Below are 23,947 nucleotides of genomic sequence, written 5' to 3'. Positions count from 1 at the left end.
TACATCTACCCATCATCGACGCTTTATCACAATGTCTTGTACATGATGACCAAGTCGTCGAGTCTACTAAGCAAAGCCATTGCCCTAAACAAGGCCCACAGATGTCCTATGGCCATCATTCCTCATAGTCCCTCTCCATCAAAACTCTTCTTGTCTCTCTCTTGATACAAATCGAGCGAATTACCGGAAGATATACAGCAATGGTTGCGAGGTTGAGCTCGAGCGTGGCTACAATAATCATCTCACCATTGCCAGTGAATGTGACGGAAAGCGAACAAGGGTGGAAAGATGGAAAGTTATTACACCGCCAAATGAGTATATTGGTGGCTATTCTGCGACGGATACGCATTTTCAGCTTCCAAAATGATAATATGGGAAGACGAAGATGTCCAACAATGTGGTCTAGACATACTATTAGCTGGTGTCTATAACGTGAGCGGTCACACTCAGACAGGTTAGGATAAACCCACCCGCTTTGACGACCTCGCCATCAAGAGCGAAGTAGTTGCACCGTTTTGGTTCTTCCCTATGGCACACGTTGGCTGACGCCTGATTTCAATTCTGCCTTCCTTATCCTCCGAACCTGGAGTCAACGCTACCTGCCATATCGCTAGAGCTCCAACAAACGCGGACTGAAGCATACTTGCCAGTGTGACACTTGTGCAATGTTATGAACGACCTACACCAAATAATAGGCTCATATATTCACCCGTTCGCTATCTACAAAGCACATAGACGAAACAGGAAGCTCAGAGCGCACACAATCCAATGCCGAGAATGAGAAAAATCCATGTTATAACGTAAGCTACGACTTATAAGATTGTGTTGATGATCACGGTGATATGTGAAAATCAGGATAGTGCATGTAATTCTGTAAAATCAAGTATATGTGAATGAAGTCATCGTAGATATTCACTCTTTCAATATACTCAGCAACGTAGGATGTTGTCCCCAACGATGGTTTCAAATTGATGCAGGCTGTCAGCGTTATGTTTCATAGAGGTTCTTCAATATTCAAAAGCCCTTGGAATAAATCGATGGACATAGTGATATCTTTTGAATAAGCTTTCATCATTATGTAGGAAACAATGCAACGAGGACATAAGTTCATGACATCTCAGGCGGGGTATAGTTCAGAACAGCTCTTTATATCTGCAATTTTTGAAATTCCTCATGTTCCTCGTCGCAGTATGGCTCATACATTAATTGAACGATTGTCGGAGTTTTGATTTTGAAGCTGGCGAGGTAAGATTCAGTAAATGCAAAAGTGCAATCACATACGGCGTTGACCGTGTGTAAAGATATGGGCTATCCTACTCACTAATGATCTATCGAGGATCTATTATAGCATATACGCACCTTTTTGGTTGTTGGTGCAGTTGGAGTTGACACCGTGGTCTAGCACCCTAGGTGACGTTAACCCCCCTACCCTATCCTCACCATTTCAAAAACTCAATATACATTCCTTCGTGGCCTGAATGAAACCAGATTTGTTGAAGGAATGAATTCAAGATGATATTTCACCAACCGCATACCCGATTATTCCCGCTAGGGTATCAAACTCCACAGCGTTTTGTTATTTCTATATCCATAGTGCTTACCTTGTATCAGCCATGGTGCTTACCCTGATGAGGTGGTGACTGCCTACCACCATTGGCGACTCCCCTATCCCGGGTTGTCTGGGAGACACCTATTTAGGACTAGTAGGGATATCTATATCTAGCTACCTTGGCTTCTTGTCTATAGATTCTTTAATTAATACTTTTATTATATTAGGTTATAAGCCTAGCTTATCTACTAGTATACTTAGCTTTATTTACTAGTACCTACTTGTATTAATTACTCTTTATTAGCTTCTACTACTTTAGCTGCTATATTACTATAATACTACACTGCTAACGTAGCTTCTTACCTAAACCTATTTAGCTTATTACCTACACACTCTAGCTCTTTAGGATTAGCTTTACTAGAGGTTATAGCTGCCCTATACCTAGAGCTTCCTCTAATAACCCCTCTCCTATAGTCTATACCTGTGTTACCCCCTAGGCACACTATAGCTACTAAACCTGCATTTAACTTTTGCCTAGACCCTTTCTTATTACCTAAGCTAGGTTCCTAGGGTAAGAACTACCTAGAATAGAGGTTAGCCTAGACTATAGCGTTTAGATACGTAGGCATCTAGCCTATCCTATTAAGGAAGAAGTTAAGACTACTACTTTCTTTAGAAGCTAAGGAATAGGATAAGGCTAATAATAAAGTATTAGTAATACTCCTGTCCTCTATTTATAATAATTTAATAATAAGTGTTACTAGCTATAACACCTCTTTATAAGTATAGAAATATCTTATAAATAGGTTTAATAGAGATATAGGTAATATATCTATCTTACTCTTTTAGTTATTAATAAACCTTTGCTACTATAATAGAGATAACCTTAGAATTTATCTTAATAAGTTTTATTAATAATAGACACGTATAGCAAAGTAATACACTATATCTACTTAACTAGTAGCTATAGCTATATAGGCTATATTTAAATCTAATTAAGTTAAAGGTTCCTTCTTTCTTACTACCTTGCCTAAGATAATAGATAACGTTATAGACAACCTCTCTACTAGGAATGTTACTATATTCTAGGACATTAAACCTAAGATCCTAGATATCTTAGAAAAGCACTCCCTAGATATTAACTCTTTAGCTATATACGCAGCTAGATAATTAGTATATAAAAGGCTATTATACTTATTAAGTAAGCTACTAGACGCTAATACTACTAAGTTAATATATACTTAGTGCTAGAAATATAACTTGCCCTGTATAGGTTACCTTTACCCTATATATACTACTCTTAAGAAGCATAAGGAGAAGGCCTAGACTAAGGATAAGATATCCTAGCCTACTAAATAATAGAAGGTATATAATACTATTACTAATAATACTAATAATTTAGATAATAATAGCTTAACTATAGTTATTAGCTACACTATTTATTATATTAATCTTATAGAATCCTAACTATTATCCCTACTATTAATAATAAACGCAAATAGTAAACGCCTAAGAAAATTAGTAAGTACTTATACTACTATTAAAAAACTAACTATTGCTAACCTACCTATATAGCTATTTAACACTAGTGCCTTAAAGCATATATTAGGTAGTGTAGATAACTTTATATTCCTTATTCCTAGAATAGGTATAATTACTATTACTAGTAGCATTAAATTACCTATATAAGGTAGCAGGACAGTTAGATTGTAATATAGACTCCCTAATAGATCTACTAAGGTAGCTAAACTAATAAACACGCTTTATAGCACTAAACTTTTTAGTACTTAGCTATTCTTATAGACGTATATTTGCTACCTAGATTTTAAGCTCTACGCTAAAAAGAATAACCTCTACCTATTATAATATAGCACATACACACTATAGGCTAGATACGTTAATAGTCTTATTTAAATATAGATAGAAGCTCTACTACGTCTACCTATAAATGCGCTACTTATAAGCATATCCTCCTATATTAAGCCTCTAATAGTAACTTCCTATATAGTACTAAGCCCTTTACTAATATCTACCTCCTAATCTCTAATACATAGTTATATATTCACGACATAGATAATAGGGATAGTAGTAGTAATAAAGGTAAAGGATACACAATTTAGGTTATATTAGGAATTCTATAAGGCTATAGGACACCTAAATATACTAAACCTATTATAGGTGTTTACTAATAGTAAATTAGTGCTACCTTAACTAGAAAACTTTTTATATACTATATACTAATAATCTAAATCTGTGTATTAAGTGCTATCTTCTAGGGAATCCCTAATTACTAAGCTACTTAAACTTATTTATTCTAACTTATCTAGGAAGATACCTACTAAAAGTATTAGTAGTTCCTAGTACTATATCTCTTTTATAGATAACTGCACAAGATATTTATAGATTCGCTTCCTAAAGCTTAAGGCAGACGCCCTACAAGCTATTAAGGACTTTATTGCCTATGCTAATACCTAATTCTGCCCTAAAAGCTCTAACTTATAATTATTAGTAGTTAAGAGGTTTAAATTAGATAATAGAGGAAAGTATATTAGCTAGGACCTATAGAAGTTTTTTAAATATCTTAGAATTATTTATTAGCTAGTGCTACTATATTACTATAAGATAAATAGGATCCTTAAGTAATTTAATCGCTCTATTTTCTAAATTACTAGAACTATAATCCCTTTAGATAACCTTTTATTCCTATAGGCTAAAGCTATAGTCCTAGCGAACTTTATTAAGAATATTGCGCTATATTCTATAGATAAGCTACTTTGCTCCCTATATAAATAGCTCTTTAGGAAGAGGCCCTTTATTTAACGCCTGTATCTATTTAGTATCTAAGCTTATGTGCATATTCCTATAGAGGCCTAAAAACCTAGTATAAAGCTCCTGTACTACGCTAAGCAATGTATCTTTATTAGGTATAGCTAGAGCACTTAGATAAGCTATCTCTATGTACTAGAGCGCGCTATTATCGTGGAGTTATAGGACGTGTTATTTGCCCTGTTTATCCTAAAGCCTTAGAACTTCTATCCTATCCTAGAGGACAGGATTTATAGTGCTAGGGAATATCCCTCCTAGAATAAAAATATTATAGTGCTATAGCTAAAGGAATTGCTATCTATATTACCTCCTATTAAAGTCCTTAATAAGATAATAGGGGGATAGGATAATATTTTAACTACTCCCTAAACTCTAAGTCTAAGATTAAGAGTAACTAATATATTTAATAACCTTCTTAGCACTCTAGAATATATCTCTACACTACTACAACATAAGACATAGATAGGTAGCCCTACTATGCCTTGCCCTAGGAAGAATATTAACTATAAGAGTTAGAAGAACCTATAGCCTTAGGATACATTACTATAGACCTTAATAGCAATTACACGTATTAGCTGCTAGACTAAAAAGCTATCGTGATACTAAGGCTATAATATAATAGTAGGCGTATTCTTAACTACCCTAAATAAGGATGCTATAGCTAATATATCTATCTTCTCTATAGCATTTACTATATTATAGTATATAGTTAACACCCTGCAAATATATATAGAGGTAGTTAGCCTATTATTTACTCTCCTATAGTAGCTAGCTATAGATAAGGAAATTGCTAACTATAAAGATAATAGTATATAGGAGATTGCGCTACCCTACTAGATACCTTAAGGTACAAAGCTTGTAGGCACTAGGTAGGTATTTAATATAAAGCAAAATAAGTTAGGTAAAATTGTTAAGAGAAAAGCTAGACTAGTAGTATAAGGATTTTTATAAAGGCTAGAATTTAACTATAATAATATATATTTACTAGTGGTTAGATATAATAGCCTTTGTATCCTACTACTACTCTCTATTATCTATAGCTAGAAACTTCGCTAGGTTAATTTTAACGCTGCCTACCTTAATAGGTATCTTAAACACAAGATCTATTGCTAACCACTACTAGGACTCTAAGTCCTAGACAAAGCTGCACTTTATTTCTATAAAACTCTATATAGTCTTAAGCAATCTAGTAGAGAATAGTATATAGTACTATTAGAATAGCTAAAGAGTTAGGGCTTTGTGTAATCTAACTTTAACCCTTGTGTGTTTATTTTAGAGTACCTAGTATTAGGGATCTATATAGATAATATCCTTATAGCTAGAATAAATGTATAGATTTAGTCTATACTTACCCTTACTACCGCTAGATTTTAATTTCGCGATATAGGCAAACCTAAGATACTTATAGGTTTAGAAATAGATATTTATCTAAATAGTTAAAGCATCTAGCTCTATTAGAGGATATATATTAAAGTGGTGCTTTAGCAATATAATATAGTAGACTATAATAGTTAATATATACCTATTAACCTAAGTTTATTCCTACTATAAACTCTGTTAAATATCCTAGTTAATAAGGATAGGCAGAAGAAGTTCTAATCTATTATTAGTTCTATTAACTTTATAGTAGTTGTAAGTTAACTAGATCTAGTATATACTATTAGGCTTCTTAGCTCCTATAATATAAATCCTTTAGAGTTACACTTAAAATTAGCGTTTTAGGTATTGCGATATATCTAGGCAATATCTAACTATTACCTTAATATTACTGTCTATCTAATATGCTAAAACCTAGCTATAATAATAATATATTTAGACGCCTTATATATATCTAACCTAGACACAGGCAAATCCTTCTCTAGCTATATCCTAAAGATTAATAGCTCTATTATCTCCTAGTCCTCTAAGAGATAGAGCTGTGTAGCTAAAAGCACCTATAAGGCAGAATATATAGCTGCGTTATATGCTGCTTCCTACCTTATCTAGGCTTGCTGTGCTATTTCTAAACTCCTAGATGCCCTAACATGCTATCTATTAGTTAATAATAAGCTAGCTATATTACTTATTTAAGATTAGAAACTTATATTATAATCTAAATATATCTATATTTATTACTATTTTATCTAATGTTATAGACTAGCCTCAAGGGAAGAATGCAATAAGCGTTAATAATAGTATTTAGTATCTTGAAGGAGAGATAAGCCCTCCACGCCTTTTTATAGGTGTCTAGTGTGTTCGCTTAGTAGTAGTGTTAGACTTAGTCTATCTTGTGTTAGACCTAGGCTTAGGCATAAGCCTAAGTCCTTTATATACCCCTAACCTTCCCCTATAAACTATTGTGAAATCGTCTTTTTAGGGGTCTAGGGTTATATCTTTATCCTCCACAATCTATATTAGGCTTTATTACTATATTTTTTAGTTTTATTGTTATATCTTTATATTCCTTCCTAATTTATAACAGGCCTATATATTAAGCAGTATGCGCGCGTAGCGTCTATATGCTTGTTTTAGCACCCTACTATAAAAGTTCTAATATAGCTATCCTACCCTACTATAAATTTCTTAAACTTACTTTATTATATAATAGATTTTCCCTACTAATTAGCCCCTTCTCTAATCTTTTTCTATTAATCCTGCCTATCTAGTCCCTATTATATCTTTATCTGTAGCTACTAGTGCTAGTAGTAGGGATCTACTACAAGGCAGTTAGACCCCGCGCTAGGCCTACTAAGATAAGGTGCGTACTTCTAATATTCTCCCTATATTTCCTACACTAACTTTTTATTTAGCACATATCTCCCTAAACCTAGTTACTTAGTAGCTTTATTATTTCTAGTAACTTAGATAATAAGGAATATAATAGTAGCTTTATAAAGCCGCTTCCCTATAATTAGTATATTAACTAGCTTTATCTCTTTAGTAAGTGTAACTATTAGGAGGGTAGTAGTAAGTTCCCCTTAATTTTTATTTTCTTTATAGCAAGTTCTAACTATATCTAGGGCGCTTATATAAGTCCTACTATTATAGCTATAAGACTTGTACTTAGTTAGAAGCTATCCTTACTAATAATCCTAATATTTGCTAAGCCCTCTATAACTAGCTTTAGTTTTATTATAGTTACTAGGAGGATCGCCTTTATATTATAAAGAAGGGGACCCTTAGCACTTTTATAGGGAAACCTACTAAAGGCACCTATTACTAGTTTATACTATAGTTCTACTAGCTCTACTATTATTTTAAGGATCTTATATTAAGGGCTTAAACTAATAATACTATTACTCTACTTACCCCTACTACTTACTTACGCGCCTATAATTAGTATTAGCTTAGTGCTATTATTCTATCTACTACTAGTGCTCTAGCGTTTCCTCTTTAGTCTACTATTACGCCTTTATATAGTAGTTGTAGCAATAATAATATTATATAGCTTGCTACTACTACTAGTATTACCTTCTAGCGTATTAACTAGCATATAAACAAGACCTAGGCCTAAACTAACCTTTATATTAACTAGCTTAAGAGCACTACTAAGTGCACTACCTAAGGCATTAAGACTCTTATTATTAGTATTATTTTTCCCTTATTCCCTTTATATCTATTCTAACATTTGTTTTCTTTAGGCCTAGGGTGCTGCGCGCTAGTAAGCTATTAAAGCACTACCCTCCTCCTAACACTGCCACTGCTACTACTTATACTTATTAACTAAGTTATCCCCTACCCGCAATACGCGTAAGCGCTACTACTATTACTAAGAGATATAGAGGCGTTAGAATAATATAAATAATAGTTTAGGGGGGGCTAGGGGAGGGTTAGTTATAGATAGTAATAGTATAGATACTACTACCTAATTATTAGCTATATTATAAAACTTTAGTAGCAGGGCACTTACTTAGAGTATTATAAGGATAATTAAAAGATTTCTCCTATACCTTTCTACTTCTTAATTATAACAAAGGTCTAAGTTATTATTCTAGTTTCCTTTTACCCTTACTTCCTAGTTTTTATATATATTAGGCTATTATTATACGTAGCATCCCTATACTATTCCTTAAACCTATCTAGAGCCTTAGTATCCTACACTACCTCTAGTAGGTGCTATATTAGATTAACATACCCCTTCTATTTTACTAGGACTTAATACTTCCCTTTTCCTCTTATATTCTTTATATAAAGGATCTCTTCTACTTCCTATTTATCTAGCGTTGTATCTTTATTTTCTAGAGTAACTATTAGACCTAGTTATAAGTCCTAAAGCTTCTAGCTTAGTAGCAGGTTATTAGCAGCTCTCTCTAGTAGATCTATATACATAGTCTTATATAAGCTCCCTAGTAAGTCTAATACTACTATAAGTAGAGTAGGAACTTCTATTACTTTATACTTTACCTATAGCTAGTTAAACTTTTTACTTAGTTAGTTTATCTTTATATTACGTATTGCAAACTAAACTATATTACCTTTTAGGAACTTTTTAGCTAGGTATTAGGACTAGTTTATTATTTCCTATTATTATTACTATTAGAATATAATAGTAGCTTACGCTAGCTCTACACCCCTCTATAGGTGTAACAAGAACGCTATAGCCTCCCTATAAGGATTCTTAGGCTTTACTAGTAGTAATATTAACTTTTATAGCGTGTCTACAGTATACCTATTTAAAAGCAGATTTAGGCTAACACTAGTTATACTAGAGTCCCTATTATTAAGTGCAAGTTAGCAGGCTAGTAGGTAGTTAGGCTAGTTAGTCTACTTAAAGCATACTATTATACGTAGCACCACCTATACTTCTTAGTTTGCCTACTCTATCCTACTATCTATCTAAGGGTAATATATAGTAGATAGTAACTAGTTTATCTTTGTTATCTAGTATAATATTATCTAAAAGGATCCTAACTAGTCTAAACCTTAGTTAGTAATAATAGAGGATAGGAAGCCCTAGAACTACTACTAGTTATCCTAGAAGATCCTTATATAATAATTAGCTACTATAGAGACTATTACTTTAAGCTAAATATATTTAGATAATCTATTAGTAATAACTAATAGGGACTAGGGTTTGCTATTATCTTTTATAGGTAGGTTAACTATAAAATCTATAGATATTTAGGACTAGTATTATAACGCGACTAGTATAGGTTATAACAGACCCTATTAGCGCTTCTAGGAGATATAAGCACTATAACAATAGTAGTTTTAAATATACCACACAATATCTCCTAATATTCTATCCTAATAATAGTTGCAGCGCAGTATTTAAAATATTATATTCTTTCCTAGATATCCTACTAAACCTAATTTATATACTTACTATATAATAGTAGTTATAAGGGGTTCCTATATTAGTAACTAAATAACACCCCTCTAGAGCAAAGTGCCGTGTGCGCTAATTATATAGTCCCTAATCTATTACTTTATATTAGCTAAAACTAGGAAAGACCTAGCGCCTTTCTAAACTGTATTAAGATATACTTAGTATATCTTATCTTCTAGTACTACTTTATCCTATAGTATCTGCATGTGCAGGTTAGCAAAGAGGCTAGCGCCCTTTAGTAACTTGGACGCCTCCTCTACTTCTAACACTACAACCTAAATTAATTTAGGGCGCATTACTAACTATAGTGTTGCTTTAGAGGAGTTTAAATCTTATAGTTATCTACTTAAGGTATTAGGTTATCCTATAAGATAGCTAGGCCTATACTATAGGATGTACTAATATTTTAAAAGTTCCTCTACCTAGTAGCACTATTACTCGCTTAAGCTTTAAAGGCTAGTAAAGTACTCTAAGTTTTTATAGTCTATAAATATTATAAATAGCTTATAAATACTCTATAACTCTACTAACTAACTTTTAAGACACTCTATAATAGTAAGTAATTTCTTGTTATATATAGTGTAGTTTTATCTCTCTAGTATTAGTGCTATAGAGTAGTAAGTAACTAGGCGCTAGACGCCCCTAACTTTTTGCGACAAGCAACCCCTAAGAGTATATCCTAAATAGTCTACTTCTAATAACATTTCTCTAGCTAGGTCCTATTATATTAATACTAGTCCTAATATAAACGCCTTTTTTAGCGCATTAAATATACTTTATTCCTCCTCTCCCTATTAGAATAGGGTATTCTTCCTAGTTAGTTAGTTTAAAGGTGCTACTACTTTAGAAAACTTTACAATAAAATTATAGTAGAAGTTAGCAAAACCTAGAAAACTCCTTACCTCTCTTATATTCCTAGGGGATTCCTATTCCTATACTACCCTAAGCTTTTTAGGGTTAGGTCTAAGTAATTTGCCCACCTTAATAATATAGCCTAGGTAGCGTACCTCCTTAATACTAAAAGCACATTTCTCTAAGTCTAGGTATAGTCCTACTTCTTTTAATAGTATAAGTACACGCTTTACTTTTTCTATATAGTTAAACTAGTCTCCTCCTAAATAAATTAAGATATTATTAAGGTAGGCTATTATATACAATCCTAGTAACTCTACAAGCGCAGTATTAATATATTATTAGAAAGTAGATAGCGCACTACTAAGACTAAATAGATATACTAACTATTTATATAACCTAAACTAGGTGTAGAAAGTAGTTAAGGACTTATAACCTTCTACTATTCTAACTTTATAAAAGGTGGCGCAAATATCTACTTTTATAAACTAATTTACGCTAGATAGTATACGTAAAGTTTCCTTAATAAGTAGTAGTAGGTATTAGTCTAAGGTTATTATGCTATTAAGCATCTAGTAGTCTACACATAGACGCTAACTGCCTAATAGCTTCTTTACTAGTAATACTAGAGCTCTAGCTATAGAAGAGCTTGCTTAGATCTAGCCCTTATCTATTAATCTAGTAAGTTATATTCTTAGTTCTAGTAATTAATTACGTAATATAGGGTATAGGGGACCCTATAGGGGGTTAGGCTAGGTTCTATCTAGGAGAGTTATTAACTAAATATAGTAATCTATACTACCTTAATAAGGCAGTAGACTACTTACTAACTCTTTATTAAATAGGTCCTTAAACTCTTATAGTTCTAGTAGTAACTTTATCTTTCTAGTTTTATACTTAGGTTTATAGGGAACTATGTTACTAGAAATATAGGAGGTGTGTATATTAATAGGACTTCCTTTATTAACACTTCCTAGATATTTTATTAGGCGCAAGTTATATATTACTTATAATATATCTAGTATATTTATTATAAAAATTTGTACCTATATATCTTCTTATTAGGGTTCTTAATTTAGCAACCCTACTATAACTAAACCTAAGATAATAGAGATATAGGTAGGATATAGATATCTCCTACTTTCTTATACTACTATATTTCCTGCCTTCCTAATTATTAATTCACCTTGTAGAATATCTATAACAACGCCCTCTCTACAAAGCTATAGTCTACCTAGTATTAGTTAATAGGAAAGGCTAGGTACTATATAAGCTAAAAGCTAAGACTACTAACTATCTAAATTATAGTCTAATACCACTAACTATAAAATTCTTGTACCCTTAGTAATTCCCTAGGTATATTATAAGGGTTATAGGGGAATATTAATAAAGTTCCTACTAATCTATCTTGCTAACTTTTCCTTAACTACACTAAAACACTAGCACCCTAAATTAACTATTACTTACACGTTCTCTACTCTACCTAGGAGGAGGGGAATAAAGAAGGGAGGATTATTTAACCTAGCCTTAATATCTAGGGGACACTTAATAGCCTCTACTATTAATAATTCCTCTATTATAGTGTCCTCCTTATACCCCTAACTTAGCCTAAGGTTAGGGGCAGCTAGTTTCCTAAATTAGTGCTGCTTGCTAATGCTGCAACTATCTTAATACCTACTAGTTGTAGTAATAGGGTATTAGGGTATACACGCACAAAATAACTACCCTATCTATACTAGGTGTAGACCCTTGCTAGTTTCTATATATTAAACAGGTCCTATAGGATCTAGTTAGGACGTAATATTAGTAGTTTAGTAAGTGCACTTAATAAGGCTACTACTTCTACTATATTTATATTGCTATCCTAATCTAAGTTAGACTTCTACTAGGGTTCCTTAGACTTACTAGCCTAAAGGAAGCCTAGTTCTAGAGAGGCTATTTTAATATCTACCGCAATTATCTTGTATTCCTCTATAGCTACGTTATAGTTTATCCTAAAGACTCCCTTATTAAGGGAAACTAAGCGCATATAACTATTAAGAGATTACTAAAGTTATAAAAGCTTCTATTTATTATTCTAGTATAAACCTCCTAATTATATAAGGAGCTGTATAAAATTTATAAAGAACTCTATAAAAGGCTAATTTTAGCCCTAATATAAGTATTCTAATATAACTTAGGCGTGCTCCTGCCTATAATAGTTGCTATAATAGAATACTAGGTAGTTAAGAAACCTGCTTATATCCTAATACTTACGTGCACTATCCTTAAAGTATAGTGCTATAGCACGCTAGACTATAGGTAATAATTAGGACTAAATATATATAAACCTTGCCTCCTTATCCCTAATAAAGACCTTATCTGCACGCAGTTTAAACTCTATAGTTATTTACTAGGAGGAGAAGTTTACCTTAGTGCTATTATATAGTAAACTAACTAGGAAAGGTTTATAGTATAAGGTAGGAGAGGGTAGAGGTAGTATATTATTAAACCTAGCAGGCTTAGAGGAGGGTTAGGATAGAATCTAATTGCGTATTTCCTTATTCTATTAATATAGTATAGCTATTATAGCAGAGTCTTAAGCCTATTATTCTATTAATCTATAGACCTATTATATTAGCCTTTCTACTATATTAGGTTGCACCTAGTTATTCTAAATATCTAGCGCGTCTATCTCTTATTACTATTATAGTATATTTAGAAGAAGATACTAAAATATTATAGACTAGCCTTAAGGGAAGAATATAATAAGCGTTAATAATAGTATTTAGTATCTTAAAGGAGAGATAAGCCCTCTACGCCTTTTTATAGGTGTCTAGTGTGTTCGCTTAGTAGTGGTGTTAGACTTGGTCCGTCTTGTGTTAGACCTAGGCTTAGGCATAAGCCTAAGTCCTTCACATCTAAAAGTAATACCTAGCTAATAATTATACTATCTAACATGTTATATTAGTAGAGAACCTAGCTAATATATGCACAAAAGCTCTGCCACGCCTAATATTAGAGAAACTTAATTAGCTTATCTTAGAGCTTACTATCTAATATAGATATTTTCTTTATATATTTATAATTACTATAGATTTAGGGGACTATTATTTCTATATCTATAGTGCTTACCTTGTATTAGCTATAGTGCTTACCCTAATAAGGTGGTGACTGCCTACTACCATTAGCGACTCCCCTATCCCGGGTTGTCTGGGAGACACCCATTTGGGACTAGTGGGGATATCTATATCTAGCCACCTTGGCTTCTCGTCCATAGATTCTTCAATCAATACTTTCATCACATCACGTTTGATCTGGCGGGTATGAGGTATTTTATCCTACCGTGGATGTCATGGGTGATCCAGGGATCATCATTGCCAAAAAAAAAGGAGTACGAGTCAGCAGGTTTTGGAGATTACAAGAAGCTTACGCGTATGCTGGATCGCTAGTCTCTAGTAATGTATATCTGGTGTTGGGACCTCGCACCCTATGGTAAGATAGCAATATATCGATCATGATTGATTTCCCTACTCTATATCGCCTACTAAATATGTACCATGAGCTAAGGGAGCAACGCGCCTCCCAGTGGAACTGACGGAATACTGTACGCAGCGGAGAGGATCTGGTAAGTTCCGCTACTACAATTAGTTAGTGAAGTACTGGTAGGACAATTACTATGACGCTGGTAGGACGATTCCACTTAATCTCCACACCTCCACCTATCGCGTGCCGTCTTTGCCCAAACATAGTGCGAACTTGAACGGTTCCGGCGCAGTTCACGGCCGCTACAGACCACCCCACTCATCCACGAACTGTGAAAACTGTGGAGATATAACACCAGCCCTAACTAGTGGCACAATTTTGTACTTGCTGTGATGAGCAAAATTTGGCCAGAGAACACAAACGTACTGTAGTGTATTATAGCTTATTATTCGAAAATCTCACCAATCACAATCCGAATTGGTCTATCGGCTAGGATTGCCCGCTTTCACTGATAACCGGGCCGGGCCGGGTTCGACTCCCGGATTCGGAATTGATTGTATTTGCAGTTTTCTGCACTGTCGTGGTGGTTGTCGTGCTGTTGGTGGTGTCGTGCTGTTGGTGGTGTCGTGGGTACGGTACAGTTCCTTATGCGCCAAAAGACATTTTTGGCCCCGCCAACATCCCCCACGGCTCCCCATGTCGCTTATTTTGGCTCTTTTTATACGCATGCCTTGCCATTAGGTAAGATATTGCGATGATATCGGGGCTCAAGGATATTTTGAAGCCTTCATGGCGACCTAGGGTTTTTTCACGATATGAATACAAAAAAGGAAGCTGGCAAGGAAGCGAGATAGGAACATCTTGTGGAAAGGCTATTCAAAATGCTCGCACTAAAAATCCATAAAATTTCAGAGTATCTGCAGCTGTGCGCTTCAAGAGCAAGTATGTCGCGATTATTAGTACAAGCTGTGCAGCGAGATGAAGTTCGTCAGACTCGGAATTGGACAACTCTGATAACGAAATTGCACTTTAAAACTCCATACATCCTTGAAGGGACTTGAGTCGAGTTTATGAACTGAGCTTGACTACATGTTTGCTTGTCTGTTGCTGACCCATCAAAATAGGATAGATTACCGGTAGCAAACCTCTGTGACCTCACGCACTCATTGCTACCTTGGCTTTTCGTTCTAGAAAGAAGAAGGATTCGGATTTCGCATGCAGCTCTTGACTGGTGTGTGCATACAAGTGGGCTTACTCTTCTGGGTGACATGAGATTCTTTTAGAGAACGTCATTTTGCAAGCATGGCAGACAGTAATGAGTATTGGAATTCAGTGTTTTATCCGCTTCGTTGTTTCGGTCAATACTCTGTAACGTGTATATCGTTTTCAACGAGTCCGAGTCCAATAATGAAATGTGTCCCCCCATGTCCTTGACTTTATAAAGACTAAGGATATGGTGCTATTATCTGATGAGCCATTGTTTGTTATTATATTAAAGCGGAGAGTGAATTTCCACACTTGGAATGTCACTCCTGGCTGTAGCATACATAGTACCGGTAACAGTGGATTCGCTCCCACCTTAGTGATACCTACCTAGTTGTTGGGTAAAGGTCCACAACCAAGTGTATCCAAAAGGGGCTTCAGGCATTCTTACCAATACTCCGGTATTTCCCTTCAACCCTTGCTAAGCGAATAATCTAGACACATGGCGTGACGGTCTTGAACATCCTTCGCTTCGTGCCTGTAGTCTTGGCAATAGAATGTTGCAGGGCAAGAACCAATTCGCTCAGCCTTGTGATTCAAAGTGCGACCGGGAGAGCGCTTGTGGAATACACCACGAAGCGGATACTATCCACAACCGTCATATTTGCCGCCATGCAGTACCTACGATGGGGATGGTTGCCGCGCAGCGCGCGCAGAATCTGATAAAGGTTGTGCTTCTTGTACCGTGGTGGACATGTGATGCATCCCACGCCCACCAGATGATGGTGTGTGTTCAAAAAACTTTGTGGCTGCCTCAACACAGCTTCCCCTCCACTCACAGTCTTCAATTCAAGCCATCATTCTCACGACTAGTCCATTCACGATACAAATGGCTTTGTCCGAATAAAGTGCGACAATCAGATAAGATTAGATGGCGTCATCTGCCAAGGCTCTACGCGGCACAGTCGGCGCTATTACGTTTGAAGCAGGCGGTGATGCACATACTTACCACCAGCCATGCACTCGCTGATCTCTGCCCAGCTCCAGGGCTCTTTACCGAGGACTAACGCATCGTCACAGTCACCAGCATCGAGGAAGAGTCTAGGAACATGCTCCCAAGAGACGGAGCAACTTCGTGATGGACCTGAAAACGCCTCCAGTTCACCGAGAAGAGCATGGCCACTACCTAGGATTCAACCACCGTGGGCGAAGAAAAAACCACGAGCAACAACACATGCCCGCCCGCAGCCAAAACAGGAGGTGCTGGTACCTCGTCTTGTCTTCGACCGTCTCCACATCTCATGTGGGACTCGACTTGGTGGGCCCTGATGGATCAATGCTTCTCGGAGACGGCCCTGAATTCATGTTGTGCTCGAGGGGAGACCCGCCACCGACAATGCAAGCCAAGCACTTGGCATCACCAATAACAGCGGGGCGGGACTGGGCAAGAACCGGCAGGATTCACAGCGAAGGACGAGATTGGATCTTATCTGATCATCTAGGACTTATCTGATCATCGAGCCGCTGCTAAACCGTTCGGGCACAACACACACCTGGACGGTGGGAGATGATCCCGAGCCACTGGGTCCCAAGAGGTGACAGAATTTTCATGCCTGTTACCACGACGGCCCTACCCTGGCCGGTCTTCGGAATTTGGGCCCTTGATGTATACTTAAGCATGGAAAAGGAACGCTCCTGCGGATCGTTACCCATCTGCACCTCAGTCTGTCACCCTGCCATCCTCGGCACTATTCCGGACTCAGCGTCTCATCATGAGCGAAGCACTCCAAACTGACGCCGTTCGACCGGCGGAAGGGTTTGGTCGTCCTTCCAAGGAGATCGACGTCGAGAAGAGTGGTCTCACTCCTAGGACGGACGCTCGTGATTCCCACAGTGACAGTGATGCGAAGTCTGTCGAATCAGAACAGTTCCAGAATGGCGTGCAACGCGTGCGTGCCATTACTGAAATCTGGACCAAGAAGACACTTGTCTCCATGTTCATCTTGTACGTGTGTATGCAGTGACTGCGAAAAGCTGGGTGCTAACAGTCTGGTAGTCTTTATCTGATCGAATTCGTCGCATTCTTACAAAATTCCATTGATGCTGCGCTTAACCCCTTCATCACATCGAGCTTCGACAGGCATGGTCTGCTCAATGTTGGATCCGTCATGTCTACTGCACTGGCTGGCTGCATTCCTCTCGCAACATCCAAGGTCATTGATGTGTGGGGTCGTGTCGAAGGTTTCTTCGCTATGCTCGTCATTGTGGTCGTTGGCATGCTGTTGAAAGCCGTTTGCAAGAACATGGAAACCTACATAGCTGGTCACGTCTTATACTGGGCTGGCCATATCGGTGTCCTGTACGTCACAGATGTCATGGCTGCCGATATCACAACGTTGAAGAACCGCATGATCATCTTTACCATCAACGGCACTCCCCGCATTGCCAGTACATTTGCTGGTCCAGCCATTGGAGAGCTTTTCTGGGCGAGTCCAAACTGGCGTTGGGCATTTGGTGCCTTCATCATCATCTTCATAGGTTGCAGTCTGCCCGCCATGGGCATCATGGTATACATGTATCGACAGGCCAAGGCTGCTGGCATGATCAACAAGGTCAGATCAAATCGGACAATCCTACAGTCTCTTTGGTACTACTACATTCAGTTTGATTGTAAGTAAAGTACTTCCGCTCCATCATTACCAAGACTAACCGCACATACAGTCACTGGCATTATCTTGGTGATGGCGTCTTTCTGTCTCTTCCTTCTCCCATTTACACTACAGATATATGCCCCCAACGGCTGGAAGACAGACTACATCATTGCCATGATTGTTGTGGGTATTTTGCTTTTCCCCGCATTCGTTTTTTACGAGGCAAAGGTCGCTCCCGTCCAGTTTCTGCCATGGAAATACCTCAAGGACCGCACCATTGTCGGTTCCTGTATGCTCTATGGCATCATGTTCCTGTCCATCTTCATCTGGAACACATACTTCTACTCGTACATCCTGGTCGTACACCGCCAAGAAATCACCCATGCCGGTTACATTGTCAACTCTTTCTCCCTGGCCTCGTCCACCTTCAGCCCCTTGGTCGCGTGGGTCATCAGTTACACCGGTAACTTCAAGTGGACGGCGTACAGCGGAGTCCCCATCGTCATCCTCGGCACCGCCCTGCTCATTCCCTTCCGAACACCCTCCACCAGCCCCGGTGTCCTCGCCTTGAGCCAAGTCATCGTTGGTATCGGCACCGGTGTCTTCGCCACTTGTGCTCAACTTGCCGTCATGGTCCCCGTCACACACCAAGAAATTGCCGCCATCACCGCGCTATGGGGTCTTTTCGGTTCATTCGGCTCATCCATTGGCAGCGCCATCGCCGGCGCCATGTGGAACAACCTGCTCCCGCGCGAACTGTCCCGTCGTCTCCCCGAAGCCAGCAAGGCAAACGCTACCATGATCTTTGGTGACATTGAGACACAAATTGCCTTTTTGGATGGCACACCCGAGCGCGAAGCTGTTGTTGGTGCGTACAGTTATATCATGCGTAATATGGTTATTGCCGGTGTGGCGCTGGTTCCAGTCTGCCTGGCGAGTATCTTCATATGGAAGAACATCAACGTTAGGAAGTTGGAGGAAGAGAAGGGTAAGCAGACGAAGGGCAATGTCTTCTAAATGGCTATTCTATGCCTAAGTAGACTTTTCCTTGCCAGACGTGTTGGCAAACGGAGAGCCCGGATCGTGCGAGGCGAATCTATGTTGTAAGATTTCTCGAAAATAATGCATAATCGACGTGATGCTATATGACATCATATAAGTTCTCTAGCCGTCCATTACGAGTCCAACTGTGCCCGCTTTCATTCGATACTGAGCCGATATATTGCAACGAAATCGTATACAATAGACCCCGGCGATGCAGTATCACCAATGAAATAGAGAATATATTCCACAGAGCGCCGCTCCATGCTTAACTAATGCATAAGCTCAAGCACCACCTCTACATCCCAGTAGCACAAAAAACCTACCCCAACCCCTCCTCCACCCAAAAAAGCAAAACCCAACAGACACCAGATAACTCCCCCACCTTCCCAACCAAACCTATGACCAGCAACACCCCAAACGCCCGCCTCACATCACTATACTACTACTCCTCCCCCTAAACATGAAATTTAAACCTCAATATCAATCGGATACCCCAACCCCACCACCCCCTCTCCAAACTGGGCCCCAACACCGCGCAAATCGTTCATCGACCGCCCCTCATCATACACATGGGTGACGGCTGCAGTACCCGCCGCTACACCATGCGGCACATGCGTCCCTGAATGCCCGCGCGCGATGTAATATCGCTGTCGCGCCCAGTGAATGTACACAGCGAGAGCGTCGCGGTGGGGTGGAATGCCATGGCGGCCGAGGGAGCGGCGGGGTGGGGCTTGTGCGGGTAGCGGGGAGGATACTGGCGGTGGGGGATTAGTGGTGGGGGATTTGGGCAGAGGGGATGGTGGTGTAGTAGCGAGTATGTCAAGTGTGTGTGGACTTGTGGGTGTGTGGTGTGATTGGGAGATGGGGAGGAGATGCTATAACAAGGGTTGGGATTTCCCGCATAAGCAGAACACCAGCCGCTGACGAGTATGCCTAGTGAAAGCTGCACGTACCGTGGCGAGACATTTCACTCCACGTTGGTGGGGGTTGTGGACGTCAGCTTGGGCGTTGGTGGGCGGTGGGGTAGCGATATTGGGCTGAGGTCTGGGTGGTGATGGCATGGAATGGGTATTGGTTTGTGCTTAGGAGCGGCGAAGAAGGGGAGACGAGCGGGTCTTGTGAGCACTGTTGTTCTAAGTGTGTGCCTGAGGTAGATATGTGGGTGTAAATGAGATATTGAGGGCCCGTTGTGGTGCCGAGGAGCAAGATAAAATGAGAATGAGTCTGCCCGGGACAGTCTTGTTGGAGGGTAGTTCAAACCGGGTAGTAGTTGATGAGCAGAGTGAGGTTTGTGCAAGTACGAGCATCGTTGGGTTTTAAGCATATCGAGGTTTACAGCAAGAGTCACAGAGACACGAGAGCCCTCCAAGCATCAGTGCGGGCATACCTCGAAGTAAGCACTTCAGAAAAGATACCCGGATTTCTGACGGCCCTGGCACGGCCCTCGACTTAGTGGAAGGATTTCGATCCCAAGGAAACGGTATCATATCATGAGCGCTCCCGTGTTAATGGGATTCGAATCTAGGCTAGTCGTAGCTTGTGACATCTTTGGTTACGTGTAGAGCTCATGGTGATACGCGAAGTAGGGTGCTCTCTGAGATCGTGAAGTGATGTAGTTGCCGAGTATCTGTGCGTACATTTGAATTTGGGGGTCAGAAGCTGACTGATGAGAGCATGCAGGGGAATCGCCAGCAATCGATGCCGTAATCTCTCCATGGTCCCGGCGGGGCTTGCCGAAAGAAAGACTGGGTTGCCATTTGCCAACAGTGTGAGTTACGAATTTCAGATCAGACAGAACGCGTGGGTTAGAGCGATAGGGCTGCCACTTTGGATATCCTGGGGTCATCTTTGTGCCTGGCTAGCCCGAAAAGCTGACAGACACGTGCAACAGTGCTATGCGGACTGAGACATGGGAATGTTTTGCTCGAAGGGCTGCGCTAACAGCAAATGGGTCTTACACTGCGAACAATGGATCGCCATATGGGGTCAAAAAGACGTAAGCAGCTGTGCAGGGTGCAGGGTGCAGCTGCCGTGCCACCAAGTTGCGCGATATTGGTCCATCCTTGGTCCGGGATTCCGGATGTGTAGTTGAAGTGAAGTATTTATCCTAGATGTGAACAAAGTGCGACTTTGCAATCTCGGACGTAGGCTCTGTCTTTTTATTCTGCAAGGCCAAGACACCTGCTTCACATGGACTGGTGATTTCACCAAGGCTCGAAAATGAGCGTATTGTTGGCATAATGAAGCAGTTTCGACTAGCGTGTTGCTGTAGACCATTCTCGGTGCCCTTGCTGCATGTTAAATAATGCTGTGCAACACTGCCATGCGCGAGCTCACACATACTTACCGCGCCGCGCTTCATCCTGTATGTACCTGGTAAACAACCCTGGGAAAGAAGACAGCGAGTGTAAGCGAGCATGAATCTTAGCGCAGTAGAGATGGAAACGATTACGAGCAAAGAACTGACTGCAGCCGTATACGCACATTTGACAAGGTACCAATGTCGTTGGTCATGCCAGGTGTTTAGGGCGGCGTGAGTGATAGCTGCAGTGTCTGGTCTGCTGTGCACCTGCAGACAGACTTGAAACCCTCTTGAGCGCTCCACGTCTTCGGACGCCGGGGAACGCGCACAGATGATTGCAAGCGCTAGTAAAGCGGATGGGACTTGTTTGCACGATCAGGGGTCAGAGTTTCTTGTTAAGGCGAGGAAGGCAGTAAGCAGTTCGAAGTCGGGCCAGCAGTGAACCTGTGGCTGCCCCCACCCCCCAGGCTGAAAAGTGAGACTCATGCAAGCGACACCATGAGCGCCGTTGAGACAGATTTCAGGGCCCTGGATTCGATTGCTGTATCCACATGACAGCACACTACGTGAACGGGGTGTACGATCGGTCCTCCATCTTTACCACGTTGTAGGCATGAGCCCCTGGTCGTGCTGACCAAAATTTGCTTATCTGCCACGTCTGGCCTTCTAGAAGAATAAGGTAGAAGCTGAAGAGCGGCCACACGACATTAGTCACTTGAACTTGCAGCACACGATTGTGGCGGTGCAAGGCCAAGATGAAACCAGCATAGAGAGAATCCACGGCCGAATCTCGTATGCTTTGAGCATGGTGTTAGGAACTCTGTCGATCGAGCTCCAAGTGACATCTGGACATGTCTTGTTGTGGTTAGAGTATCGTTTGACGTGAAGGAAGCCTGCGGTCCAGTGGTCTTACGGTTGAGTGGCGAAAGGGAGCCCAATCTTATCGTGGAATGGCCAACTGGCAGATCACAGTCAGTCGAGTTTTGATGCTCTAGTGGATTCAAATGGATTCTGTGTTGGCAATCTTCTTCGTCAAGCCTTAGAATCTGTATGGGGGGGTAACGTGATGGTCCAATTGTTGCAACGGTTCACGCCGACACGTGAGTCGACGAAACGCCGGAGAAGAGTTAAGCGCCTGGTGAGGGAATTTGCGTCTGGGCAGCAAGAAGAGAGGATCGCGATAGGCTGAGTAGATGTGGCTGTCCAGCCTCTCACGTCTGGATGCGAGTGAGAGGACGTGAACATGTCCAGGAGGACCGACACGTAGCACAAGGCACGTGACCAACCTCACCCCTGATCCCCTGTAGCAGCTTTGACCGCCTTTCGCCAGGAAACAAGGCAATGGATCGCTGCATAGATCCAAGCAGGATGAATCATCCATGTGTGTTGTCACGGAGCAGATTTTTTTTCCCTTCAAGATACCAGATTCACCTTTCCATATGATAGCTACCATCCTCGCAACTTTCCAACTCCCCAGCCAACTCCCGCCAACCGTTTGCCCACCTCCAAGCGGCCCTGCATATTCCACGAGGTTGCACGACATCAAGAAAACAATACCTACTCTAGAGTACTTGGAGTACGAGGATTGGATACATACCATACAAACACAAACCACAACCCCCCACATCTTGCATCCTCTGACGTCATCCATTCCGATTTCCCGATTGGTCCCCACCCGGAAGAACAAAGCCGCTGGCTACTCTTACCATGTGTTTCCACAACTACACCTCGCACAACGGCTGCGGCCATCTGGGCGAATCGCATACTCAACCATGGACACTCTGCGACACAGCTCTAGCCCGCCTCAACACTCTGCGTGGCCCAAACTCTCCGCCGCTCTCCCCACCAACAGCAACCAAACACCCATCACACAACCGCCGCTCATCATCCACACGGCGCTTCTTCTCTCTCAGTGGAACACTTTCGCGCTCAAACACTAACGCATCGTCAACATCGTCTCGTCGTGCAGTCTCGGGCCCATCGTGTTCCTCCTCATCATCGGGGATCAGGACGCCGCGCGCATCGACGTCGAGTTATGGCTCCTATGTGCCCACCAGGCCGCTGGACTACTCGACCCTTCCAGACCACCAGCTCGTGGCTGTGAAGTGTGAGAATCCCATCCAGCGCACGCATGTGACGCGTGACATGAGGGTATGCAAGAATTGCGAGTGCGCCATTGCTGATATGCGCAACATGCTTGCGCGGTACGACAAGACAGGTAGTGTAATGGGGACCAGCGCATTCGAGCGCTTCCTCCGTAAAGAAGGAGAAGGTGGTGGGGAGCGCGAAGGCGACGTTACAATTCCACTCGAGGATGATGCGAATGGCGCTATATATGGCGCCAGGCAAGCTATCATCATGGGCTTCCCCGAGAGCGATTTGAATAGCGAAGGACCCAGGGGGTTGGGCACACTGACAGATAAAGAATACGCGTATGGGAATACCCATAGCCACGACTACTTTGCTGCTGCTGGGCCTAACCGGTATTAGGTATTACTGAAGATACTACTACTCTAACTCCCATCATATCCATCCATACCCGGACTTCCTACCCATATGAATCCCACAACCCACTCCAAACCATTCCCAAAACGCACACCCACGCCTCCGCGGCGCGTCTTCTCCGCCGCGGAAATAAACAAACCCCCCATCCTTTTACACACCAACACACAACCTGCATCTTCCCCCGCAAACATAACTGGCTCGGAGCCACTTCCGCCTCGCATCCCTACAATCAACACCAACAC

General features: G+C 40.5%; 5 protein-coding genes across 5 annotated transcripts; 3 read left to right on the top strand and 2 right to left on the bottom strand.

Annotated features, from left to right (window-relative positions):
- Positions 1-16,341: 16,341 nt before the first annotated feature.
- IAQ61_010857 (uncharacterized protein) lies at positions 16,342-16,716 on the top strand (the record flags this gene model as incomplete). The annotated part of the gene is made up of 1 exon (XM_066098959.1): positions 16,342-16,716. The coding sequence occupies one exon, from the start codon at positions 16,342-16,344 to the stop codon at positions 16,714-16,716; it is 375 nt and encodes a 124-aa protein (XP_065951117.1).
- A 259-nt stretch (positions 16,717-16,975) lies between these two features.
- On the top strand, positions 16,976-18,871 carry IAQ61_010856 (uncharacterized protein; the record flags this gene model as incomplete). The annotated part of the gene is made up of 3 exons (XM_003834829.1): positions 16,976-17,208; positions 17,260-17,873; positions 17,925-18,871. The coding sequence occupies 3 exons, from the start codon at positions 16,976-16,978 to the stop codon at positions 18,869-18,871; spliced, it is 1,794 nt and encodes a 597-aa protein (XP_003834877.1).
- A 494-nt stretch (positions 18,872-19,365) lies between these two features.
- Positions 19,366-20,847, bottom strand: IAQ61_010855 (uncharacterized protein; the record flags this gene model as incomplete). The annotated part of the gene is made up of 2 exons (XM_003834828.2): positions 19,852-20,847; positions 19,366-19,773 (listed from the first exon to the last, which is right to left on the bottom strand). Exons 1-2 carry the CDS (start codon positions 19,957-19,959, stop codon positions 19,366-19,368), a joined length of 516 nt encoding a protein of 171 aa, XP_003834876.2. The 5' UTR covers positions 19,960-20,847.
- Positions 20,848-21,005: 158 nt separating this feature from the next.
- Positions 21,006-21,412, bottom strand: IAQ61_010854 (uncharacterized protein; the record flags this gene model as incomplete). The annotated part of the gene is made up of 3 exons (XM_003834826.2): positions 21,006-21,185; positions 21,246-21,284; positions 21,383-21,412. 3 exons carry the CDS (start codon positions 21,410-21,412, stop codon positions 21,006-21,008), a joined length of 249 nt encoding a protein of 82 aa, XP_003834874.2.
- A 1,495-nt stretch (positions 21,413-22,907) lies between these two features.
- On the top strand, positions 22,908-23,690 carry IAQ61_010853 (uncharacterized protein; the record flags this gene model as incomplete). The annotated part of the gene is made up of 1 exon (XM_003834825.1): positions 22,908-23,690. The coding sequence occupies one exon, from the start codon at positions 22,908-22,910 to the stop codon at positions 23,688-23,690; it is 783 nt and encodes a 260-aa protein (XP_003834873.1).
- Between the last annotated feature and the right edge of the window lie 257 nt (positions 23,691-23,947).

This window comes from Plenodomus lingam, assembly GCF_022343315.1.
Source record: "Plenodomus lingam strain CAN1 chromosome Unknown contig_9, whole genome shotgun sequence".
Classification (NCBI taxonomy): Eukaryota; Fungi; Ascomycota; class Dothideomycetes; order Pleosporales; family Leptosphaeriaceae; genus Plenodomus; species Plenodomus lingam.
Note: the sequence above shows the minus strand (reverse complement) of the source record. Positions and strands in the feature narration are given on the sequence as shown.